General features: G+C 44.0%; 1 protein-coding gene across 4 annotated transcripts in view; it reads left to right on the top strand.

Moving 5' to 3' along the window:
• Positions 1-23558, top strand: part of Kiaa1549l (KIAA1549 like) — a 257863-nt gene that overhangs the window by 174852 nt on the left and 59453 nt on the right. For all 4 annotated transcript variants that reach the window (XM_077797483.1, XM_077797482.1, XM_026404625.2 and 1 more), the window contains exons 10-12: positions 3745-3916; positions 11870-12033; positions 18535-18719. In XM_077797483.1, the coding sequence (XP_077653609.1) occupies positions 3745-3916; positions 11870-12033; positions 18535-18719 (521 nt within the window). The remainder of the gene's footprint in view (positions 1-3744; positions 3917-11869; positions 12034-18534; positions 18720-23558) is intronic.

Here is a 23558-nt window from a genome sequence, read left to right as displayed (position 1 = left end):
AGTCAGCATCATGCCCCTGACACCACGCCACGTCCCCTTATTCACAGTTGGGAATCTGGCCCCTTGTCTTATTGGTTGCTGCTTTGGTTCTGAAAATCTTTGTGGTCTGTGACGACCTCATCACAAAGTAAAGGGACAGTTAATTTCACATGCTGGGTTTGTGATTTTCCCTCTGTAGGTTCCATAGAATAAGCCCTATAATCCACACTTCTCCAGATGGCAGACAGGAGGTCGGATGTCTGTGCAGGGAGATTTGTATCAGCCAAAGGAGGAGAAAAGGACCATACAACAGTCCTGGTGTCATTTGTAATCCTAAGAAACCTAACACATTCTGCATGTCTAGAAGGGCTCCAAAGGTGTTTTCTCTCACTTTTATCAAGTGCACAGTGCCCTTGATCCTATAGCTGCCCACGAAGTCAGTGTGAGGCAAGTAGGGGTTTGTTTCTGCAGATCCTCTGACATCACCCCCAAACCCTGGGTAGAAGAAATTGAGTGACGTTCATAGATATCTGAATGATCATTCACCTCTACGTGGTTGCACTAACTTCTCCACCTATCGGGAAAGGAAAAGCATGCCCAAGTTTCCCTCCCAGCATTTACTCTAAATTGCTTCAATCATCCAACTCAGAGGCCTTTCTTCTGTACTCAGAGAATTTTTAAAAATGACCTTCCTTCATGAACATGGAGATTTAGATATCTAGAATTTAAAGGTATTCCTCTAGTTCATATATTGGGAAGAAATTGGATCCTAAGAAGAAACCATATAACCTGTAAACACTTTTAAATGTTTGACTCCATCTGTAATCAAAGCCATGCAGGCCTTAACTACCATTTAGATGTCATTCTTATCTACCAAAGATTAGTAAAATGTCCTATCCAGCATGGGTGAGGACACAGTGACACGGGCACTTCCACACAGAGAAACTGGTATGAAATTCCTGGAGGCAAGTGAGTCACAGACTTCTAGATGTCTTTAGCTAACTCCCAGAAATTTATCTCAAGAAGGTAAAGGTGAGCACAAAGACAAAAAAGTGAGGGCAATGTTTTCCAGGGAGTATCTAGAAAATGGTTCTGTAAGCTAAATAGAGGCAGAGGGGCTCGTTTGCTAGATTGGTCTGAGCAACACTGCAAGACTGCATCTTATAACTCCTTCTTGAAGATTCCCAAAGTATATTTGCATTCCCAAACTCTTAAAAAAAAGGGGGGGGATCTTTTTAATCTCCTTAATTCTGTTCAACATACTTATTTCCAAATTTAACCTGTCAGTAAAACCCTTATTTTGCATAATATCTGTTTTATGAACTCTTTTTCAAACTCACAGCAAAAGTTGAAAAAATTATACAGTGAACACTCCTATACTCATTATAGAGGTTCTAAGATTAACCTTATACTGTTTCCATTTTATATTTGATAACATATATTGTTTCCATTTACTTCCACATACTTTCCACAACACACATGTTTCCATAAAATCCAAATCACAGATTGTTTCTGAAGTTCTTGTGTTTCATACATATGGAATTGTATAGTGTATTACTTTTGTATAAAACTTCTTTGACTGAGTATTATATACTGTTTTTGAGATTTATACATGTTGCAATATCAAATATACTAGAGGAATACCTTTAAACTCTAGTTATCTAAATCTCCGGGGTCATGAAGGAAGGTCACCTTTTAACATTTACACATGTTGTAATATCAGGCTTCTGTATTCATCTACATTGATTCCAGTAGCTGAGAATAGCTGAAATATATTCTCTTGTGTGAATGTAACCATTGCTTATATGTTCTTTTGTTGATAGATACCTGGTCTTTTTCTAGTTTGTAGCTATTAAATGAGGTTATTGCTAATGTTCTTCTATACATTTGTTGTGGTCACACATTTTCATTTCACTTGGGTTAATAGGAGTGGAATTTATGGTTCACGGGGTTTGTTATACAGTAGTTCTATAAGAAACTACCAGACCTTTTTCCAAAATGGTGGTACTATTTTACATACCTGCCAACCAGGCATGGAGTTCCAGTTGCTTCATATGTTCATCAACACTTGGTATTGTCAGTCCTTATTTTAGCCATCCTAGTAGGTAGATAGTAGTGTTTCATATTTTTAATTTTAATTTCCCCATTGAGCATTTTTATGTGCTTATTGGGTATTCAGAAATCTTCCTTTGAGAAGTGTCAGATCAGATGTTTTTGCCCGTTTTTATTGGACTGTAATAATGTCCATTTTTGAATCTTTATATAGAGTCTATGTTCAGAAGAATGTATACTAATGAAAAGAAGTTAGAACCCAAAGGTCAGATCATTACCCTTTCTTACTCCGGAAGGGTTTTATGTGTCTTTGATGATACTCTCTTCCCTCCTATTGGAGTAAAGCATGATTCTGGATTCCATATTAAATTATTACTATATTTTCTGTGTAGATTTTACCATCTATGTGTGTATCCTTAAATAGTGTATCATGTGGTTTGCCTGTTTTGAATTTTATGTTCTGTGATTTGTCTCTGTCACCCAATATCAGGCTTCTATATTCATCTACATTGATGCCAATAGCCACAGTTCATTCATTTTCACTGATCTATAGTATTTCATTAGGTTGCTCTACCATAACTCATTTATCTAGTCTACTAGTGATTTTTGAATTTTCAGTGTGTTCACTATTATGATGAAAGCTGCTCTGAGAATTTTGCAATATCTTTTAATACTTTACAAAATTCCAGATATATAGTATATACTTTGGAAAATACTATGCTTCAGTTTAAATGTTTATTTATTGTTAGTTATCCGGGCAGAAGTTAATAACCTAAATGTGCACTAATAAATGGTTAGTTAAGTTTACCAGGCATGCATACAGTAGAACATTATACAGGCATTAAAATTCATGTTTCTGTACTTATGATTATCAATTGCTAATTACATGAATAGAAAAGTAATAACTATCTAAATTATTAATAATAAGGGATTTGTGAAATAAGTTTATGAGTTAGGCATTTGAGATGCCGTGCAGAAATAAACATTTAAGTTCTTGAAATATTTTGTCACTTAATAATGGAAGTAAAACATAGTGGTACATGATATAGGGAGTATGATAAATAATTTGTAAAATAACACAGAAAAGGTTTGTGTGGAAATAAAGACTAGAAGCAAATACTCCAAAATGATCACAGTAATTAGTGGGTAGAGGAGGGATTATAGATCATTTTTATTACACTCGTTAATGCTTTTTCCATATTTTCAAATTTTTCTATATTGAGTATACATCACTTTCAGAGTAAAGAAAAGCAAAAAAAATATCATTTTAGAAAATGAATTTAGTGTTGTCAAGAATTGCTTTTATCAAAGATAGCTTGGAATGCAGACTTATAGGTCATTTTTTTTTTCTTTCTGGCAATTGCAGATATTTGAAATTAAAAATCTTGTCTGAGAACAACCTAGCGTGCCCTGAATTAACGTGAAGTCCTACTTTCTAATGAGGCCAGAGCTCTGTGGGGGCTGGGAAACATCACTATCGCATGTTTTCATCTCCAGCTTCAAACTGTTCTTTCCAGATGTTCACATCTTCCTTCTCCTCCCAGTCTCCGGCTCCTGCGTTAGCAGACTTCTTGAGGCGCTGGCTGTGGGGAGGTAACAAAGGTGGCTGTGTAACATGTAGGGTGTGGGGCCACTCAGCCTGCTGACCGCCCGGGGGCCTGCAGGAGCCTTGCAAGATGCCCTGTAAACACGTGGCCTCTCTTTTTCTGAAAGATGGTAAAGATGCAGCGTGTTCCAGGACCAAAGGACCCAGCAGAGCTGACTTACTACACCCTGTACAACGGGAAGCCACTGCTGGGGACCGCAGCTGCCAAGATCCTGAGCACCATTGACTCCCAAAGGATGGCCTTGACCCTGCATCATGTTGTCCTTCTGCAAGCTGACCGTAAGAGAAATGTCCTCTCGTTCAGTGTTTTTAATGCCGTTCAGTGTTTTCTGTGAGTCAAAGTGATTCTCAAAACTCATTTTAATGGTGTCAGAGCTAAACGTATTTCTGTTCTGGAAGGTTCTTGTGTGCATGCGTGTGTGTGTGTGTGTGTGTGTGTGTGTGTGTGTGTGTGGTGGAAGGGGGTGCTAGGGATCCATCCCAGCACCTCACACATGCTAGTGCTGCCACTGAGCCACACCCACATCCCTGTTCTGGAAGGTTCTTAAATCAATCAGCGATATTGACTGTGTTATTTGAAGCAATAGGTTTTGGGTAAGGGACGTGTTTTGTAATATCCAAATGATGGAAATGTTATCTCTCTGCCCCCAAGTGCTGCTTACTCTTCCTCCTCGTATAATTAGTGAACAGCTTTGAAAAATTACTACAACTGAGATTACATTTGTGTGCTGGGGGAATTAAAGATAATTTTATACAACAAACATTTATAGAGTCCTGCATGAACTGAGCTGAGTGCTGAAGGACATACAGAAAAGGGCAAGACCGGGTTCCTGCCCTTAAGGAGCCAGGGAGTTCATGCAGGTCCAGAGATGTCTAATGCAGGACGAGCCTGGACCAGGCAGTGTGACATGGGGGTCAACAGAGGGAAGGTTGGTTTTGAAGGGGCATCTGAAATTAAGCAAAAGAGAAAAGAATAAAACAATAGCCACCTCTCTGACCCCCTCCCTGTGGCAGCTACTCTGCTAATTACCTAGATTCCCTTGCCTTCTACTCTCATTGGAGCATTGTTTATTCATCTGCAAAGGAGAGGAAACTGAGACTCCAAAAAAGCAAAATAACCTGCTCAGCATCACAGAACCAGGACTTAGGTACCCCAATACAGATCTGGATCAGCCTGACTTCAAACCTGTTCTTATCTTACTGCACTCCAAGAGCTCAGCACAGGGAGAAGAGGGACTGTGCATTCCGAAAGGAGAACACCGTGAGCAAAAGAATGCAGAGGAAAAGTACCAGCTGAACTTGAAACACAAGGGATTCAGAGGGCCTGGGGGGGCGGGGAGAAACAGGTGGGGGATTTGATGGATTTGGAAAGGTGTATTGATTGGAAAACTTAGGTCTTGAATGGCAGAGGAAGGAGATGGTACCTATTGGGCTGTGTGGAGCTTTTGAAGATTTCTGAGCAGGGTCGTAACCTCCTTGGAACAACCCTTTACTTATGGAGGTTAATTGGTCGGCAGTGTCCAGGATGGGAGAAGACAGGAGGTGGCAGCAGGTGGCAGGATCAGTGAGGAGGTTCCCTGGTGTCTCAGGCACTGGGGACCCAAACCAGTGCTATAATGAAACAGGAGAGGTAGGAAGATGAGAGATTGCATGTGGCAGAAATCTCAGGGCTTGGCAACCCTGAGCATGGAAGGTCATGGAAGGTCATTTCCCACGGGTTTCCTAGCCAGTGTCCATGCTCCTCAAGAACCGGGCATCTGCCTCATTATTTTCCTCTCCTCCTCACCTCCATCCTTCATTGGGGATGACTTTTGCTTCCAGGGTGATGGTGCTGCCCATGGTTGTCATGCTTGGCCAGAATAATCCTCAAGGCACACCTTCGTGTAGGATGAGGATGGTCGCTCTGCAATCTGGTTTTTGAAATGACATTTGGAACAAGATTCTTTTCCTTTGCACCTCTCCCTTTCCTTTTTGTAGGCTCTGTCTTCATCTCTGGTCAACTACCTGCTTTCTCTATTTTGCTGCACCTTCTGTGTGGATTCCCAGGCGCTGCTCACAGCTCTTTCTCTCTCTAGGTGGAGAATAAGCCATAGATAGAGAACAGGTGCCAGGAGACAGTGAAGGTGCTAGAAGCAGAGACTAAAGGAGTAGATGCATTTGGGAAGTGGGGGACGGAGCTGGTGGGGCAGGGTAGTGGCTTCCCTGTGTGGCAGCAGGAGGAGGTGGGAATCAGAGGACGTCAGGATGACTCCTAGTGTTGCCTTGAGCGTGTGTTGTGAGGCTGTTTGGCCAGATGCAGAAGGTGTGGGACAAAGAGGCTCAGCAGAGCTGGAGTGGGAATGGGAGAGATGGAGCTGGGAATTTGGTTTTAGGCACGTCAGGTTTGAGATGTCTACTAGACACCCGCATGGAACTTAGGAGAGATAAACTTGGGCGTCAACATACAGGTGACATTTAGAGTTAAGGGACTAGGTGAGGGTAACCAGAAGAGTCTAGCTCGAGAAAAAAGGATGAAATTGATCTTGTGGAGTCTGCGTGTGGAAGAGTGGCAGGGGGCTGGGAGGACACCCAGGAAAGAGGGGTTCAGAATGCAAGCCCAGAAAGTGAATCTCACAGAAGTGGGGTGGGGGGCTTATCCATTTATATGCTCTAGAGGCAAGGCCCAGTGAAGAACTCTTGGTGATCTTGGCAGGAGAGGTGTCTGGGATGAGGCTGGCCCAGGAGCACTGTGATAGGGAAGTGGTGATGACAAATAGGGAAATGAACAGGGCAGTTGTTGGAGGGGCCCCTGGGAAATGCTGGTGTGAGTTTGGATATTAGTGGGGGTGCTGTAGTAGAGAGGGAGGCTTTGACAATGCAGGAGAGAGAGGAGGGTTGAACCAGCAAAGTCCTTGTGTGGATAAGGGGCTGGGATCTAGCTTACCGGTAGAGGGTAGAAGGGTCCACAGGGGCAGCTCATCCTTTGTAATGAGAGAGAGAGCCGAGTACAAGGGTCTGTTTGGTAACGGAAGCCTGGGGACACATTCTTTGACCATTTCTGCTCTCTTGGGGCATACTGAATGGAGTTGGCGGCCGACGTGGAGGTTGTGTGGGGCACGTGAGCAGGGGTGGCAGAGCAAGCTGGCCAGCAGGATGACAGGTTTCCAGGACACCCCTCCTCGTCCTGCCTGCTCTGTCCAGACCACTTCTTCTATTCTTTCAAAATCCCAGACCTTTCCAAGCTCCTCTTCCTCACTACATCATCTCTAGACACACACACACACACACACACACACACACACACACACACACACACGGGCCCCATCGCTCCCTGAACATTTTTGCACCTGGCCCATTGTCTCTTCCTGTCCGTCACTCCTCCCGTCCCAGTCCATCTACTCCTTTAGCCATGGATCTGAGACCCCCTCATTTCTGTTTCGGGCCTCTGGTACATGGAACAGATGAAGAACTGACCTCATTGAAGGCAAGAGGTGAATATGTGTCCAGGAAGAGGCTGAGGCTCAGGGGACTTTGCTGATGACCATCAATGAGGACAGTGGAAGGAGCTGAGAGCAGGGGTTGGAGAGGGAGGGCATATCAGGTTAGGTGCATGGAGCCTTTGGACGTGAGCCTGGGTGGGGAGGGATGACTCGGAGGTTTGACTGTGGCTCGGATTTCAGACCCCAGCCTGCCCAGCTCCAGGCTGCTTCCCTTTTACTGCTGCTCCTCTATCCCCTTCAAACCCCTCAGTCCTCTCAGCTCCCTTCTCCAGTAACTTGCAAGTCCACTTCCTTTTCTCCAATTCCTCATTCCTTCCTGCTCAGCCTGGGGCAGCAGCTTCCTGAGTGACAGCCTGTCACTCTCCTGGGCAACCACCTGTGGTTATAAGACTCCTGCAGAGGGAGGTGTGCAGAACTCCGAGGTCAGGCTGCGCTGTGCATATAGATCTGAGTTAAGATTAGAATGCCCCCAGAATGTAGGTGCTTGGGAAGGGAATATAGCTAAAGGATGGAAGAGGACAGAGTCTGGGAAACGCCTCCATTCCCAGGAGCCGATGAGGAAGAAAATAGGTCCAATAATAGGAAAATAGGTCCACATTTTTTTAAAACCCTGCCTTCTCAGGGATTTGAAATCAGCCTCCAATGTTAATCCCAGGTCAGATCTCTGAATAGAGGGTCCCAATGTGGAATGCTTTGTCCCACTGAAGAGAGAAGGTTAGCATCCTGTGTTTTAGGGCCTTCTAAATTGCTAGTCCCAGCATCAAGACTGGAATCTGTGATGCCCGCTTGAGCCTCACCACCTCTGGAGATGAGGTGGCATTTGACATCTTAGGAAGCAGCTGATTTCCCTGGGGCAGGCTGATATCAGCTCCATTTACAGATCTAGAGTGAGGAGTTCTTCAAAGCAGTTGGGCAGCTAAGGGACTGGGGAACATTCTTCCCATGAGATGCAGAGTGGTTTGACTTCTGTGGCCATCAGACCGTCTTCTCAGAAATGCCACTTAAAGGACATAGTAGAGTGGAGCGTTGAGGACTCACTTTTATTCATTCCCTCGAGGAATATTTATTAAGCACCTACTGGGTGGCAGGCACTGCCCTGGGCACTGTAGAGTGTTAGTGAAGGAAACAGAAAAAAAAGAAAATCCCTGCGCCTGTGGCCCTAACATTCCTGAATGGGCAGAGTAGTTGCACAGAACAAGAAAAATGTTAGATGCTAGTGACATGGAGAAAAAGCAGGCAGGGATGGGATGGGCAATGGGGAGGAGATACTAGTTGCAATTTTAAATTGTTGGGGGTCAAGAACAACATCAGGGAGGAAGTAACCCTGGAGAGACACCTGAAGAGAGAGAAGGGAGGCAGGGAGCAGCCCTGAGGACACCTGGGGACCAGGTTCCAGCAGTGGAGGGGGCTTCAAGGCTCAGCGAGGAGGTTACTGAGAGGCAGAGTGGTGTGATGAGGTCTGAGGCACAGATGGGGCCACAATCACTAGGCTCACAGGTTGGACCCTGAGTAGGATACGATGCCACCGGAGGCATTGATTAGATGCCACCGGAAGGAGGAGAACGACATGGGCTGAGTACTGGTCCCTGGGCAGAGTCTCCCCGGCATCCACCCACCCAGCTGTGGACTTAAATGGCCACAGAAACGAGCTGCAAACAGTTTTGAGTGGATTCTTCCTCCTTTCAACAGTTGTCCACATGAGAATAGTCTATTCTGTGCTTAGATTATTTAGACCCTTTGACTTCATTCCTTCTGACAAATACTGTGTGTGTGTGTGTGTGTGCACGTGTGTATGTGTGCTCACACTTCTGCTCATATGTTAATTCAGAACCAACTTAAACTATTTGTTTTAGAGAAATGACTTCCTATCAAAGTGTCCATCCTCCCTGGGCTCAGTTTCCTCACCTGCAAACTGGAATAAGAAGAGCTCACAGACAAAGGACCCGTCCCTGTGCCCAGCACAGAGGAGGCACTCAGAACCCAGCATCTCCTTTTCCTTTCTGTCCTCTCCTGAAATTCTTGCAGTTTAAGTAACCACTGTTCCTTTTCATCTCAGTGCATGTCTTTGTACCTTCAGATCATGTGCCAATGAATATATTGGGTTTGGATGACTTCAGTTGACCTAACATTTTGATCATTAAATGAATTTATTAATGCACATAAGATAAGATAAATCTATTCTCTTCCCCACTGAAATAGAGGTGAGGGAATTTTACAATTGCACCAAGAAAAATGGCATCCACCAAGACAATAAAACTGAGTAAGATCAGAGCATGCAAATATTTCATTCTAATGGATGGGAAAAATATATATATATATATTCTATTCCATGTAGATATGTGCTTTTTTGGGGGGCGGGTATGGTATACATTTTTCTCTATCAGGATAAAATAGCCTAGCCAAAAGAAGTATATTGATATTTTTCATAGAAGCTCTGAGTTTTAAAAAATGTTAATGGCACAAAACTCACATATAAATACTGAATTGCTAAAAGCAGTAGCAATTAAGGGTGTAATGTCAACAGAAGCACATTACCTAATGAGCTGTTTTCAGAAGTTAATAATGTGATTAATCACTGATTGATTAAAAACTGTAGACGAAGAAGTTCTTTGGTACTAATAGTACTTGAAGCCCAAGGGCAGCCAGATGACAGGTTCCTTGGTTAACAAGGAACCCGCAGAAATCAGGAGGTGGTTGGACTCAGAGAGAGAGGAGGGCTGGCGGGCTCCTCAGACAGGCCTTCCCCACGTGGTGCTTACCAGGGGGGGTCTTTCTATTCCAGGGTCTAGGTCCTGAGCATTAAAGTCTAGTAGTCTTCAGAGTCGAGGAGGATAAGGAGGATCAGCTCAGGCTAACCAGACTTTACAAGAAATGAATACACAAACTAGAGTTAAAATATGGGCTAGAAATACAATTACCACAGAGATGGGACTTCTCCTTCTAACTTGCTGATACCCTATCTATCTAGTTAGAAAACCTGTTGGGTGGTACCCAGGGACAGCATCACCAAGCTGAATCAGCCCGTGGCAGCCATCTTGCCACTTGCATAGACCTGCCATTGACCAGCTCACCCACATCTGCCATGGAACACATCCCCAGGATGAACAAGTCCTTGCCTACCCTTTAGTTTTTCTCTGGATTCCTACAGACCCCACTCCCTTTCATTAATTTAGACTGTAGACTATTACTTTCTTCTTTTTCTTCTTTTCTTTTTTTTTTTTTTTTTTTTTTTTGGTACCAGGGATTGAACTCAGGGGCTCTTGACCACTGAGCCACATCCCCAGCCCTATTTTGTATTTTTATCTAGAGACAGGGTCTCACTGAGTTGTTTAGCACCTCACAGCTGCTGAGACTGGCTTTGAACTAGCGATCCTCCTGCCTCAGTTTCCCAAGCTGCTGGGATTACAGGCATGCTCCACTGTGCTTGGATGTAGACTGTTACTTTCTTTTAAAGTTACTGTTACTTCAGTTCTGAAAACATATTAGTCCTTTTGATTGGACTGACATGTTTTCCAAGAATCCCCATCAGTGATTCTGGGGGAGACTTCTTCATCTCCTGTTTCTATCATTTTCCTAACCAATTTACCAAAACATTGGAAGAATTGTCAGCAAACACCCATGTACCTACTGCTTGGAATCCACAATTCGAATTTTACTATATTTTTATCATAGATGGGTTTAACTATTCCTCCATCCATCCATCTATGTATTTGGAGGATGCAATTAAAAGTGAGTTCCAAACATGAGGGACTTCTGTCCACTTCAGTATTCCTATCATTGATTAGAGATCAACATTCATTTGTGACTTGCTTTAAGGAAAAATTTACATACAGTGAAATGTATGTATCTTCAAGTGCATTACTTGATGATTTTGGACAAACACAGCTGTGTCGCCCAAATAGCCCTCATGTTACAGAAAACCATCACCCTATAGCCCTTCCCAGGTTCATTCATTCCCGCCCAGCCCCATAAAGACACCTGCTGCCCTCAGCACTTTGTCCCTGCAGACAAGCACTCTGCTTACTTTTTCCTTGCTCTAGTTCTGAGGACAGGCTGATCCTCTCCATTGACTGAGCCATTCCTAAGTTTTCCAGGGGAGATTCATCTGCTCATGTTATATTTTATTCATTGATCATTCATGGAGTGACTTCCCTTCAATATTTAGAGTCATCTCTTGGTGGCTTTTTTTTTAAAAAAATATATTTTTAGTTGTAGATGGACACAATACCTTTATTTTTAAAAATTTATTTATTTTTATATGGTGCTGAGGATCAAACCCAGTGCCTCACACGTGCTAGGCAAGCTCTCAACCACTGAGCCACAACTCCAGCCCCTCTTGGTGGCTTTTGCCTTCTGTCTCCAACACATACTTCTAATTCTCAGATTTTTTTTTCTTCTCCCCTTTTTGACCCTTGGACATGACCACTGAGGAAAATCAATACTGATCATGTTTTATTTTCTCCTCTTTTTAAATAATAGTAGAAGCTAGAATTTATTGAGCACCTACTAGGGAGCACAAGAAAACATCACCCTAACCTATTTTACAGATGAGGAAACTGAGACTCAGAAGACTTGAGTCCCTTGACTAAGGTCACACAGCTGCAGCTGCAGAAGCAGAGGCGTTCTGACCTTGAACCCCTCTTAATAGCGGCGGCTTCCTGCCATCTCCTGACTTGGGGCTGGGAGGATTTCTGTCTGGGTTCCCTCTTCCCAGTGCTCCTTGTCACCTGCTTCCTGCTGGCTCTCTCCACAGCTGTGGTGAAGAACCCCCCTAACAACCTGTGGATCATTGCGGCAGTGCTGGCTCCCATCGCCGTGGTCACGGTCATCATCATCATCATCACTGCTGTGCTCTGCAGGAAGAACAAGAACGACTTCAAGCCAGACACTATGATAAACCTGCCGCAGAGAGCAAAGGTATGTGGGGGCAGTAGGGAGAGGACAAGCACTGGGCCTGCAGAGGCTCTGCCTGCCTTTCCCTCTGGGTTCGTGTGGCCACTGCAAGTGTCTTCAGAGCCATTGTTATAGTCCTTATTTATTTTTATTTTTTTAATTTGTTTTTGGCACTAGGGATTGAACCCAGGGGTGCTTACCACTGAGCTACATCCTCAACCCTTTTTTATTTTGTATTTTATTTTGAGACACGGTCTCACTATTTTGCTTAGGGCCTTGCTAAGTAACTGAGTCTGTCTTTGAATATCTGACATTTCTCTCAGCCTCCCAAGTTGCTGGAATTACAGACAACCGTCACTGTGCCAGGCTATCATCTCATTTTGAAGGAGACCCTTTATTTCATAATCAGGACAGGATAATTAATGTTTATCTGATGCTCGCTCTTGGCCACAAATGCATCCAACCGGTTTTCAGATAGCAATTCTCTAATCCTCACAGCATTGCTTGGAGGAAAGACCATTATGTGACAGATGAGAAAACTGAGACACAGAAAACTAGGAACTAGAGAGACCTGAAAGGACTTTAGAGATGATTTAATCAGATTCCCTTCTTTTACGTGTGAAACGTAATTCCTTCAAGGGTTCTCGAGTAGCAGAACTGACCATAGCATCAAGCGTGCTGTGGTCTGAATATTTGTGTTTCCTGCATTCATACAATGAAATCCCATGCCGTGATGTCGGTAGAAGGACCTCTAAGAGATGATTAGGTCATGCAGGTGGAGCCTCTAGGGATTAGATTAGGTCCCTTGTAATAGGAGTCCTAGAGCTCTCCCTGCCTCTGCTCTCATGGGAGGACACAAGAAGTGGGCTTCTGCAGCCTACTAGAGGGCCCTTGCTAGAGTCCAGCCACGCTATCCCCTTCTCCTGGACTTCCAGCCTCTAGAACTGTGAGAAAGAAGTGTCTGTCACTGTCACTCCCTGGGGCACGTCAACTCTCAAACTGTTCCTTGTTCCGCCCACTGGAGTGACTTCTCTTCAGTGGCTGCCTTGATAGACAAGAAACATGGCCAGTGCTGGATGCCCATCAAGCATCAGTTCCAAGGCTCTCCTGACGCCTGGCCTAGAGTGCCTGCCGTCCCCTCTCTGTCACCTGCATATCTCTGCGAGTCCACATCTGGTGACTGGGAGGGGGCTGGACTGGGGAAGTTCTGAAGGCTGATTTCCTAGTCACGTAGCTGCTTCGTGATGTTCTCTGAGGGAAACAGCCTAACTGTGACACCCGGTGTTTAAATAATGTCTGACAATTTGCTGGCTCTTCTAGGTCTCTCACCCCATGTGTTCCTCACAGCAGCCCTGTGAGGTAGGTCACAGTCAGGGCAGGTTTTATTATCCTCATTTAACTGCCAAGAAGCCCAAGGGAAAGGAAGGCGTTGGGGTTGGGCCAAAGTCGTATAGCTAACAGCGTAAGGGTGGCTGGAGCCCTCATCTGCACATTCCATACCTACCTGACCCCTGATATGGGCAGGGAGCGTTAGCTGCCTGCTGTGAACCTCCGAGCTTGGTCTGTGTGGAAAGGGCCAGTCACCCTTCATGCTTCATATCCATTGGAATGGAGGTTGGCCATGGTGACCATCCTTGCTGGGGGTCATGCATTACATGCCTTCACTTTTTCTTCCTAATCACACCTCACTTCAGCAAATCAAGGGTTTTTTTTTTTTAATTGTTTCCTAAACCCACACACCTGTTGTGAAGCTGCAGCTTGATTAGACACTTTTCCACTGAAAAGCTGAACCCCAAAGAATATTGTTCTGCTTCTGTTGATGCAGAGGCACCTGTTTGCCAGACGCCCGCCGCAGGATGTTGGTTAAGGAGGGTACCAACTGTTCCAAGAAGAAGGATTTCACTCTGTCTTAGCTGGGTTACAACATGAGCCTTTCAGACGTGACAGTAATTACCAGAATCTAATTGCAGCTGGGTCCAGGAATGTAAAACATGCCACGTCGGGGTGGGAAGTGGCATCTTTGTGTTGCAGATTAAACCCAAACCTTACTCATCTGCCAAGATGAGTTGGGCAACACACGATTGCAGCATCCCTTCTGGCTTGGAAGCTGTCTGGAGCTGGGACAGATGACTGTGGCTTTCCACAGCTCCTTTGGTGTCCCATGCAGCATGCTTCCTAAGATACTTGGCTGATGTCAAACACCAAGTCAATTTATGATTGCTTTCTCTTGTGTTTGATGCTGCTGAATGTCTTCTCCCTCGACAAGGCTAGGCGAAGCACTTAAGATCTCCAAAGCCCCTTTGTCATGGGAAAGCAGCAGAGTGGAACTGCTTCTGTCTTACTGCAGTGCTGCTGTTGCAAGCCAGGGACACTGCGGTGTTTGAGAGAGCAGAGAGTGGCTGCATCGCTTCTCACAACCCGGCGCGTGTGTGTGAGCAGAATGCAACCATGCCAAGGGACAAGGAGGAATGAGAAAGCTAGCCTTTGCCACCAATCCATAGGCGAGGTGGGTGGCCCTGGGGACATCACTGCGTCTTTAGCATGCAGGATGCCGTGCCAGAGACGTCCTGGGGACCCTTCCTGAGACTCAGTAATAAACTTAACATGCTAAGCAGAGGAGGTGAGCGTGGTTTTCCTGGGAGCTGAGGCCAGTGCGTGGATCCTGCACCCCTTCTTCAGCGACAAGGTACTTAGACATCCCCCTGGTCACCAGGCCACCAACTGGGCTTCTGCAGGTGGAATGTCGAGAAAATGGTAAATGCGAGCAGGCCAGGGCTCATGATGTTTGTACCTCCCCTCCTCCTAGTTCTCTGTATTCTTTGTCATTGGATTTACAACCTCCCCCACCCCCGCTAACCCCAGTTTCCTCCTTATGTAATTAAAGAGAATATTGCTTCCTGGAACAGACATCCTTGGGAGAAAGTAGTTAGGGCCATTCCTGGTGCAGGATGGAGCTCAGAGGGCCCGCAATGGTTGACATGAATTCCTGCTGGGACAGAACATTCATCTCCTAAGTCAACTGTTTCCTCTTTTTTACATACTTCCTGTGTGAACTCAGGAAAGGTACTTAAAATTAACCTCTTTGTGCCTTGATTTTTTCAATCTGTAAAATGGGGGTGGTAACAATATTCATGGATAGGTTGTTGTGAGGAGTAAGTGGGTTAATATACGTAAACTGCTTTGAGCTCTGCCTGGTACATAATACATATTTCATACAAGTTGGCTTTTATTGTTGCACATGCTTTTTTTAATAGGTCTTGGTAATATGTCTGTCTTTGAAATCATTGGGGATTATTTTTATTTGACAATTTTATAAAACTCATTGCATTAACTATATATACTTCATGAGGTTGTATTACTCAGGTTGGGAGTCACTAGGGTGAGCCCAACAGGTAATTAATTAGTCTTAAGTAACCTGCAAGTTAAAGGTTGGAAGACAATTACCCTGGCGAGTCAGAAAAGTGAGGAAAGAGTCTTCATTTTTCACTGCTTACCTGTGTGATCTTGGGAAAATGACTGAATCTCTCTGAGCTTTTGTATTCCTGCTGGGAAAATTAAGACTGTGACATTTGTCCTGCTTGCCTCATGGGTTCATTGTGAGGACAAAATGAGGTATCAGTGCTTTGAGTGCTGTAAATATTGAACATAGGTAAGAATCTTTATGATGAACCTAATAACAACGGCCACCTTTTAAGATGTTGGTCCCTATTGGCCCTCTTCCCACACACCTGTAATTGAACTAGTCACCTGAAGTATCCAGGGAAGGGTAAGGGGCCAAATCCAGAGAGAGTTGGGAGAGTGGGGAGACAGGACCATAGCCTGCTGTCTCCATTACTAGATGCTTGGAAAATTTTAGCTGTTGGAGGCTTCCAGTGCCCCCCAACCAGAAGTACAGCAGAGCTGCCCAACCAAGATGGTACCTGCAGAAGGGAAGGAGGGGCCCTGGGATGAATCTTCAAGCAACGGGTAGATGTGCTGACCCTGGGTCACATGGATTCATATGCTGCCTCTATCACAGAGCAGCTGTGTGAGCTTAACTCCTCTAAACCTCAGTTTCTTCATTTATAAAATGGAGACTCCATAATACTTATCTTTTTATATTACATTGAGAATGCGTTGAGGTGATTTGTATGATGTGTCCACTCCTGGACCCGTAATAGTAATGAGACTGAAATCATGAGCTTCTTCAGGTGAGGAACCAGTGACTATGATCTTTACGTCTCCGTCCCCAAGCAGAGTCTCTGACACAAACCAGTGTTGCTGGACCAAAAGTGAAGAGGATCATGGGGGCAAGGAGGGGTGGCAGAAAAGGGGCCAACAGAAGATACGCCTGGGCAAGTGCATCTGGCCAAAATGCGAAGGGTCTTGAATGCCTTGCCAGAGAGCTTGGGGGACACAAGATATTTTTATTGAAGGAGTGACGCGAACAGGTATGGTTTTAAGGTAGCCTTGGAGACTTGTCAAGGGTGACTGTGGAAAGGAGTCCTATGGACGCCACCAGGCGGAGGCCAGAGACAGTGAAACAGCTTCCAGAAACATCCAGAAGTTGAATCTGAATGACCAGTTGGTTGTGGGAGGAGCAGGTGATTTGGTATTCTAGGGACTTCATCAAGACACCCAAAGGCTCCTTTGGTTCTGTTTCCTGTAGCACCCAGAAAGGGGAGGGAGGTGCAGGACACAGTCTTCCCTTAGCAAATACTATTTCAGAAACTCAAATCTGGTCCTGGCATCCAAGTGCCACCGGTCACACAGGGGTCAGAAAGTGTGTCTCAGAAAGGGAGACCACTCATCCCAGAGTGAGTTCCCCAGGGAATTGGGGAGACTGTCCACAGCAAAGCGATGGGCAGCCTTCTGTCTTTTCTGTAGAGATTCTGTACCTGGGAAGAACTAAAACAGATTCTGATTTTGCAAAACAGGGTAATGACAGGGATTTGAGTTAACTCTGGTTCATCAAAAAGCTAAGTTGGGCTCCTTCACATGCATGTGGCTGCCTGTCTTCTCTCAATCTTTGCTGGATGCATCAGGAAAACTCTAACCTGTTCGGGGACGCAGTTGTGAAGTTTGACAGGTTCACCACAGTTCTAGACGGTGGGTTGTTAAATCTGGTGTGCTTCTTAGACACGTTAGCTGCCAAGGGAGGAGCTCCTGGTCAGATCAAGTTCTGATAGACTCTAAATGGTAGGGGTTGACTCTCATCTCCAGATTTTCTGGAAGAGAATAGCTAAAGTTCATTTCACCTGAGATATGATTATTAGGAAGGTAGATGGTCATACCTAACACCAATGATTGAGCACTTACTATGAGCCAAGCTCTTAGCTAAATGATGAGCTTGACTTACTTAATCTTCATGGCATGGGGATTATTATCCCTATTATTATCTCCATGTTACAGGTGAAGAAACTGATGCCAAAGAATGTCAGTCACTTCCCTGAGGTCACACAGCTAATGCGTGGTTGGGTCAGGATCTGAAGCCTGCTTTTGGACCTGCCACTCAATATCACACTGTCCCACTTCAAATCTGTACCATACTGCATTGGGGTAAAAAAAATGGAATAGAGATGCTGCAGGAATTGTTTAAACAATCCTCCTGATTTTTCACTACCCTACTAATAGCTGCTTGTTGGATTTTGCCCTCAACTGTCTTATTCACTTGGAATTTCAGATATTGTACAATAAAAGCTTTGCTAACTTCCCAAGAATGAATTATAGCACAGCCAGTCTGCTCAAGGGAGGAGTCTAGATCAAAGAGTGATGCCCTCAGTTCCATGTTGTTATTAATCACATGTGGTACCATGTTTCCCTGTTTCCAGATTTGTGTTCCGCGTTGATACTCGGGGATGGTGGAAGCAAAGCAGATAAGATTGCCTTCATTTTTCACACGAGAAAATGGACATTCAGAAATCAAATGACTTGGAAAAGCCATGCACTTGTTATTACACAATAAATTTATATGGGAGTCGAGTTCAAGGGGAGTCAAATACTTTAAGGCAGGAGATAATAGGATCTGGAATACTTTAATATATCAATTAACAACTGTTCCAAATTATCAGTATCCTTGACTTAAAAGGAATGGTCTAATGCCAGACTTGGGAGGCTGAGGCAGAATCACAAGTTTGAGGCCAGCCTCAGCAATTTAGCAAGGCCCAAAGCAATTTAGTGAGACCCTGTCTCAAAATAAAAAAATAAAGAGGGGTGGAGATGTAGCTCAGTGGTAAAGTTCCCTTGGTTTCAATCCCAAGTTAAAAAAAAAATGGTCTCAAGTCCTGGAAGAAGTTTATTCTCATTCTTATATACCTCTTTGCATCTTGTTTACACTCTTCCTTTTTCTGAGCAAGTCTTTTCTGTAGAGGTTCTGTACCTGGAAAGAACTAAAACAGATTCTGGTTTTGCAAGACAGAGTCATGATGGGGATTTGAGTTAACTCTGATTCATCAGAAAGCTAAGTTGGGCCCCCTCACATGCATGTCGCTGCCTGTCTAGAAAATTTTTCTCTAGAAATATGACAATCCTTTGTCCTCTTTGCAGCCCGTGCAAGGCTTTGACTATGCCAAGCAGCACCTGGGCCAGCAAGGGGCAGATGAGGAGGTCATCCCTGTGACTCAGGAAACGGTAGTCCTCCCCCTGCCCGTTAGAGATGCTCCTCAGGAAAGAGACATCGCTCAGGACGGGAGCACCATCAAGACAGCCAAGTCCACGGAAACCAGAAAAAGGTAGGCACGGGGCCCACTGCTGCTTCTCAGTGTCAGCAAGAGAGATAATGGATGGAGAGAGGGACTGTGTGTCTCAAGTGAATTCTGCTGTTCCCCTTAAAAATTCCCCTCCATGCTCATTTTGAATATTGAAAAGGAGACTAAGGGAGATCACAGAATCTCAACACCTGCTCCACTCCAGCTACCCTTTGTGAGGCTTTATGTTGTGGCTCAACCTCAACAGTGGAGATTCAGCCCCTCTGTTTGCTCTAACAAATTTGGCTGTAATATCACCCTTGTGTTTTTAGTGTCTCTTAAAAAGCAGTGCCTTTGATTCAGGATTGTTGTGTTTTCTCTGATTTCAGCAAAAACTATTTATTAAGTTTTTACTATGAACAGAGCATTTGACAGGCATTTGGAGGCCTACAAGAATGTGTAAGATTGATTCCTGACCCCAAGGATCTCGTGACGGAGGAGACAGAGATAAATAATGGGACACTGAGCATGCTGATGTGTGGGTGCCCGCAGTGGGGTCTGAGTAAAGGGCTGTGGCATAGACAGGAGGGAGAACCTCGTGCTGTGCAGGGAGACAGGGTGGAGCAGGTTGTTTTGGCTCAGCCCTGAGGGCAGGAAGGGTCTGAGTCCTGGAAGAGATCAAAGCATCCATCTGCAAGAGCTGGGAGGGAAGGACAGGGATGTCCTCTGAATGGTGAATATTCCTGGAGTTTAGAGGTCACAGTGATTGGGATGTAGCAAAGGATAAAACCAGAAGATGGATTAATGACTGCCAGACTGAGATGGACCCTTATTCTCTAGACACTGAAAGTTCTCCAGGGAGACAGTGATGGCCAGCCTGCATTTTTGAAGGACTACTTTTAATACAATCTAGATAGATGGGAGAGGTTAGGTTAGAGACCCAAAGACTCATTATTAGGACTTGGCCTTATAAAGAGGTCATGAGCCCCATGGCAGGCACTGTTGCCTGGCAAAACCAACACTCATGCCAACCCCCTTTTCCTTGCCTGAGATCACTATCAAGGTAGAAAAGCCACGTCTTGCCTGCATCCAGCCTTCTTTCCTCCCTTTATCGAACAGTTGCTTATTTGCTGTCTGTCTGTCAGGCACTAGGAATACTTCACCGAACAAGGCAAAGTTCCTATTCTCACAGAGCTTACAACCTGGTGTGGAGAAACAGGCAATAAACAAATAGAGGAATAGAAAAGGTCTATTTCCAGGTCCAGTGGATAAAATAAAAAAGAAAACTATGTTGGCAAGATTTCTGTTGTTTTGACTAACATACCTGAAAAGAACACTCATAAGAAATTTATTTTGTCTTGTAGAAAGACTCTGCCTACAGTTAGTTGGCTCCAAGGTAGACCATCATGGCAGAAGGGTAAGGCCGAGGAGAGCTTCCCGGCTCATGGCAGCCAGGAAGCAGATAGAGCACCACAGGACAGGCCAGGGATAGATGTAGTCCCCAAGGCCAAGCCCCCAGTGACCTACTTCCTCTAGCCGTGTCCCACCTGCCTGTGGTTTTCACCATACCTCTGTAGACCATTCAAATTATTCATCCATCAAGTGAATTAATCCATGGATGATGTGGGATCCCTCATGAGCCAATCTTTTTATCTCTGAACATTGCTGTATTGCCTAATGTCCCCCTAAGCTTTGGGGGGACATTCTTGATCCAAACCATAACAAAAACTGAAATGCAACAAAGGGATGGAGGGAACAGGGCATAGCACTGTTTGAGGTGGGCAGCCAGGGAAGACCTCTCTGATAAATGACATTTAAGAAAGACCTCGCACCCATTGAAATGAGGTGTCAGCCAGGAGGCTGTTTGTGGGAAGAATGTTCTAAGTAGACAGAAGAGTATGTGCAAAGCCCAGAGGAGGGAACTTCTTGATGTGCTTAAAGAAGAACAAGAAGGCCAAGGAGGCTGGTGTGAACTAGGAAGGAAGGAGTGGTGTGAGTCGGAGAAGTTACCTGTGGCTGCTCATGGCAGACTTTACAGACCAAAGTCAGGACTGGGAACTTTATTGAATAAAGGTCAGAAATCATTGGAGGGGTCTGAGAAGAGCAACAACACAACATGACTTAAAGGTGCACTCTGGCTTTATGTGGAAAAGAGACCGCAGGGGTGCAGAGTGGAAGCAGAGAGCCCTGTAGGAGGTTATGGCAGTGGTTCAGGTGAGAAGGCATGGGGACCATTGGGCCATTGTGTGAGAAAGGGGTGGATTCTGGAAATATTTTAAAGGAAGAGCTGACAAGATTTGCTGATAGAATGTTGTGGGATTTGGAAATTGAGAAGAGTGGATTATCCATTTATTCTGTTGGAGACTGAAGAAGACGATTGTTGTGGAGGATGATCACGAGTTTAGATATGGGCATGGAGAGTTTGAGATGCCTAGAGATATGCAGGTAAGTCAAGCAGGAACCTTGTATTTTCTTTCAGAAATTCTTGATACCTCAAAAAGAGGGTTGGGCTTCACCTTGTTCAGGAAAGAAGGTTGAAGGAATGTGCAATAGTTATCTGTTGTTCTGTAACCGCCCACTCCATAGCTTAATTGCTTAAAACAACCACCATTTATTTGGCTTATGATTTTGGTGGTCTGATAGTTTGGGCTGAGCTCCACTGGTTGGTTCTTCAGTCTCAGTTGGACTTGCTCCTGCATCTCCAGTCAGGTGACAGAGATCAAGTCAGCTAGGCTGACTCAGTGCTGATAGCCCTTTCTGGGGGTAGCCCAGGTAAGTGGGACCTCTTTCCACCTCGTCTCTGATCCTCCAACAGGCTAGCCCTGGCTTTCCAAGGTTCCCAGGGCAGCAAGAAAAATAAGCCCTCAAATGTAAGCATTTCTCAAGTCTCTGCTTGCGTCATGTTTGCTACTGGCCTGTTGGCCAAAGCAAGTCACATGGTCAAGTTCAGAGACAGTGTGGGAGAAGAGGCCACAAAACTTGGTTACAGAGAAGTATAAACAAATTGTGACCGTTACTGCAATGGATTAAGCAGGTGGGAGACCCTGAGCAGAGCAGAGTTGAAATGTACAGAGAAGCAATAGATGATTTATCTGAACTGACTTGCAAGTAATATTACCTATAGCAATTACCCTCATCTTTGCCAAGTATGATAAAGACATATTGACAACTTATTTATCACCTAGTCAAAAGATACTGAAAAGAAAGAATTAGTATTACTAAAATTATGATATTAACACTTCCAGGAAGAGGTCTATTGGAGTTAAATAAATTACTGAAAGATTAATTTTTTACAAAATTTTAGAATAAGCATTTTTTTTAGATTAGTAAGGAGTCACCTCTTGCTGAGTTCATTTATTTACTATCAAATTCTTATTAAGAAATATGATCTTATGAGGTAAATATAGATAACTAAAATAATGCCTATACTGCTGCATAAGTTATTAGCTTCATTATTTTACTATAAAAATAGAATTTTACTAAGGATTGACTATATCACTGCCTAGGCTTTGGGAGAAACCTCATTTCTAGTCAAGTCATGGCTCAAGATCATTCAGAAAGATTTTAAACACCAAATCCATGCTTCTGGTTTCCCTATCTTGCCACATCCGTCTCCTCATTCCAGCTTGATAAGGACTGTAGGGCCTCACAGGATGGGTGTGTTCGATGACCAAAAAAAGGTTTGCAGATTAAAAATAGAGGAAACCAATTAATTGGTAATTATTAATATGTTTTTTTAAATTATTTTAGAACAGAAATTTGAGGATTCATTCACTTCTAGATAGCCTGATGTGTGGCAAAAGGATCTTTTTCTTCCATCTAGGGTCTTGATGATGTTATTTTGTTGGTCTCTGGCTGGAATTGATAGGCCAGAATGGAGAACCAACCTCATAGGAATATTCAGCCATTTGCAAAGGGCACTTAAATTAATGACTGGCCATAATTGTTCATCAATTGATTAGTTCCCACCCCAAAGAATTCCTCTCGTGTCCACCTCTACATAGCTTCAGAATGGGGACCATTGAGTTCAATAGTGTAAAACTACAATCCCACAGGTGGTGCATTTGTGCTTTCAAAATCACTTATATTACTGTTATGTGAGTGCCTGTGTGCATAGGAATTTTGAACAGGAGGTTTTTAAAAATATTTTTAAGTTGTTGATGGACCTTTATTTTATTCATTTAATTATATGCAGTGCTGAGAATCAAACCCAGTGCCTCACACAGGTGAGGCAAGTACTCTACCACTGCTCCACAACCTCAACTCTTGACCAGGAGTTTTGAGTCGATGACTTCATGTAAACAGAGCTCTACAAACTGATGCAAAAAATAAAGCAGACTTAGCTTTTCTCTATAGAAATTTGCTCGTTGACACTTTTCCTTGGAATGAGTACAAGGAGTCAGAAAATTGATTCAGCATCAAGGAATGGAAAGGGTATGAAAATACCACCAAAAAATCATTAAGTAATTTGCAAATGTAAAAACAGATTACAAAGAGATTTTTTTCCTTCCTGTCTGGACCTATATGAAAACTTTTTTGCTCCAATAAAACCAATGGGGGGAGTAGGTTCCTTTAACTATGAGATTCTGAAAACAATCCAGGGGCATGAGTCTTCGCTGTGTATGTGAATTTTGACACCCAGCATTCAGTGAACAAATAGTTATTAGATAAATAATAATACATATTCAACAAATTAATACCCGATCCATGTTTTTCTAGAAAATACCTTTTGTATTAGTGTTTTTAAATGATTTTAAAAGGTTTCATGGTGAAAGAGACTTATGGCTAAATAAATTGGGAAATGCTATAGTAAATGCTAATGGAACTAGATGAGCCTATTTTTGACAGAACTGATCAAAGCCTTTTGTATGCTAATGTCATTTA

Source organism: Urocitellus parryii, chromosome 4, assembly GCF_045843805.1.
Source record: "Urocitellus parryii isolate mUroPar1 chromosome 4, mUroPar1.hap1, whole genome shotgun sequence".
In the NCBI taxonomy this organism is placed as follows: Eukaryota; Metazoa; Chordata; class Mammalia; order Rodentia; family Sciuridae; genus Urocitellus; species Urocitellus parryii.
The sequence above is the reverse complement of the archived record's forward strand: the minus strand, read 5'-3'. Positions and strand labels throughout refer to the sequence as shown.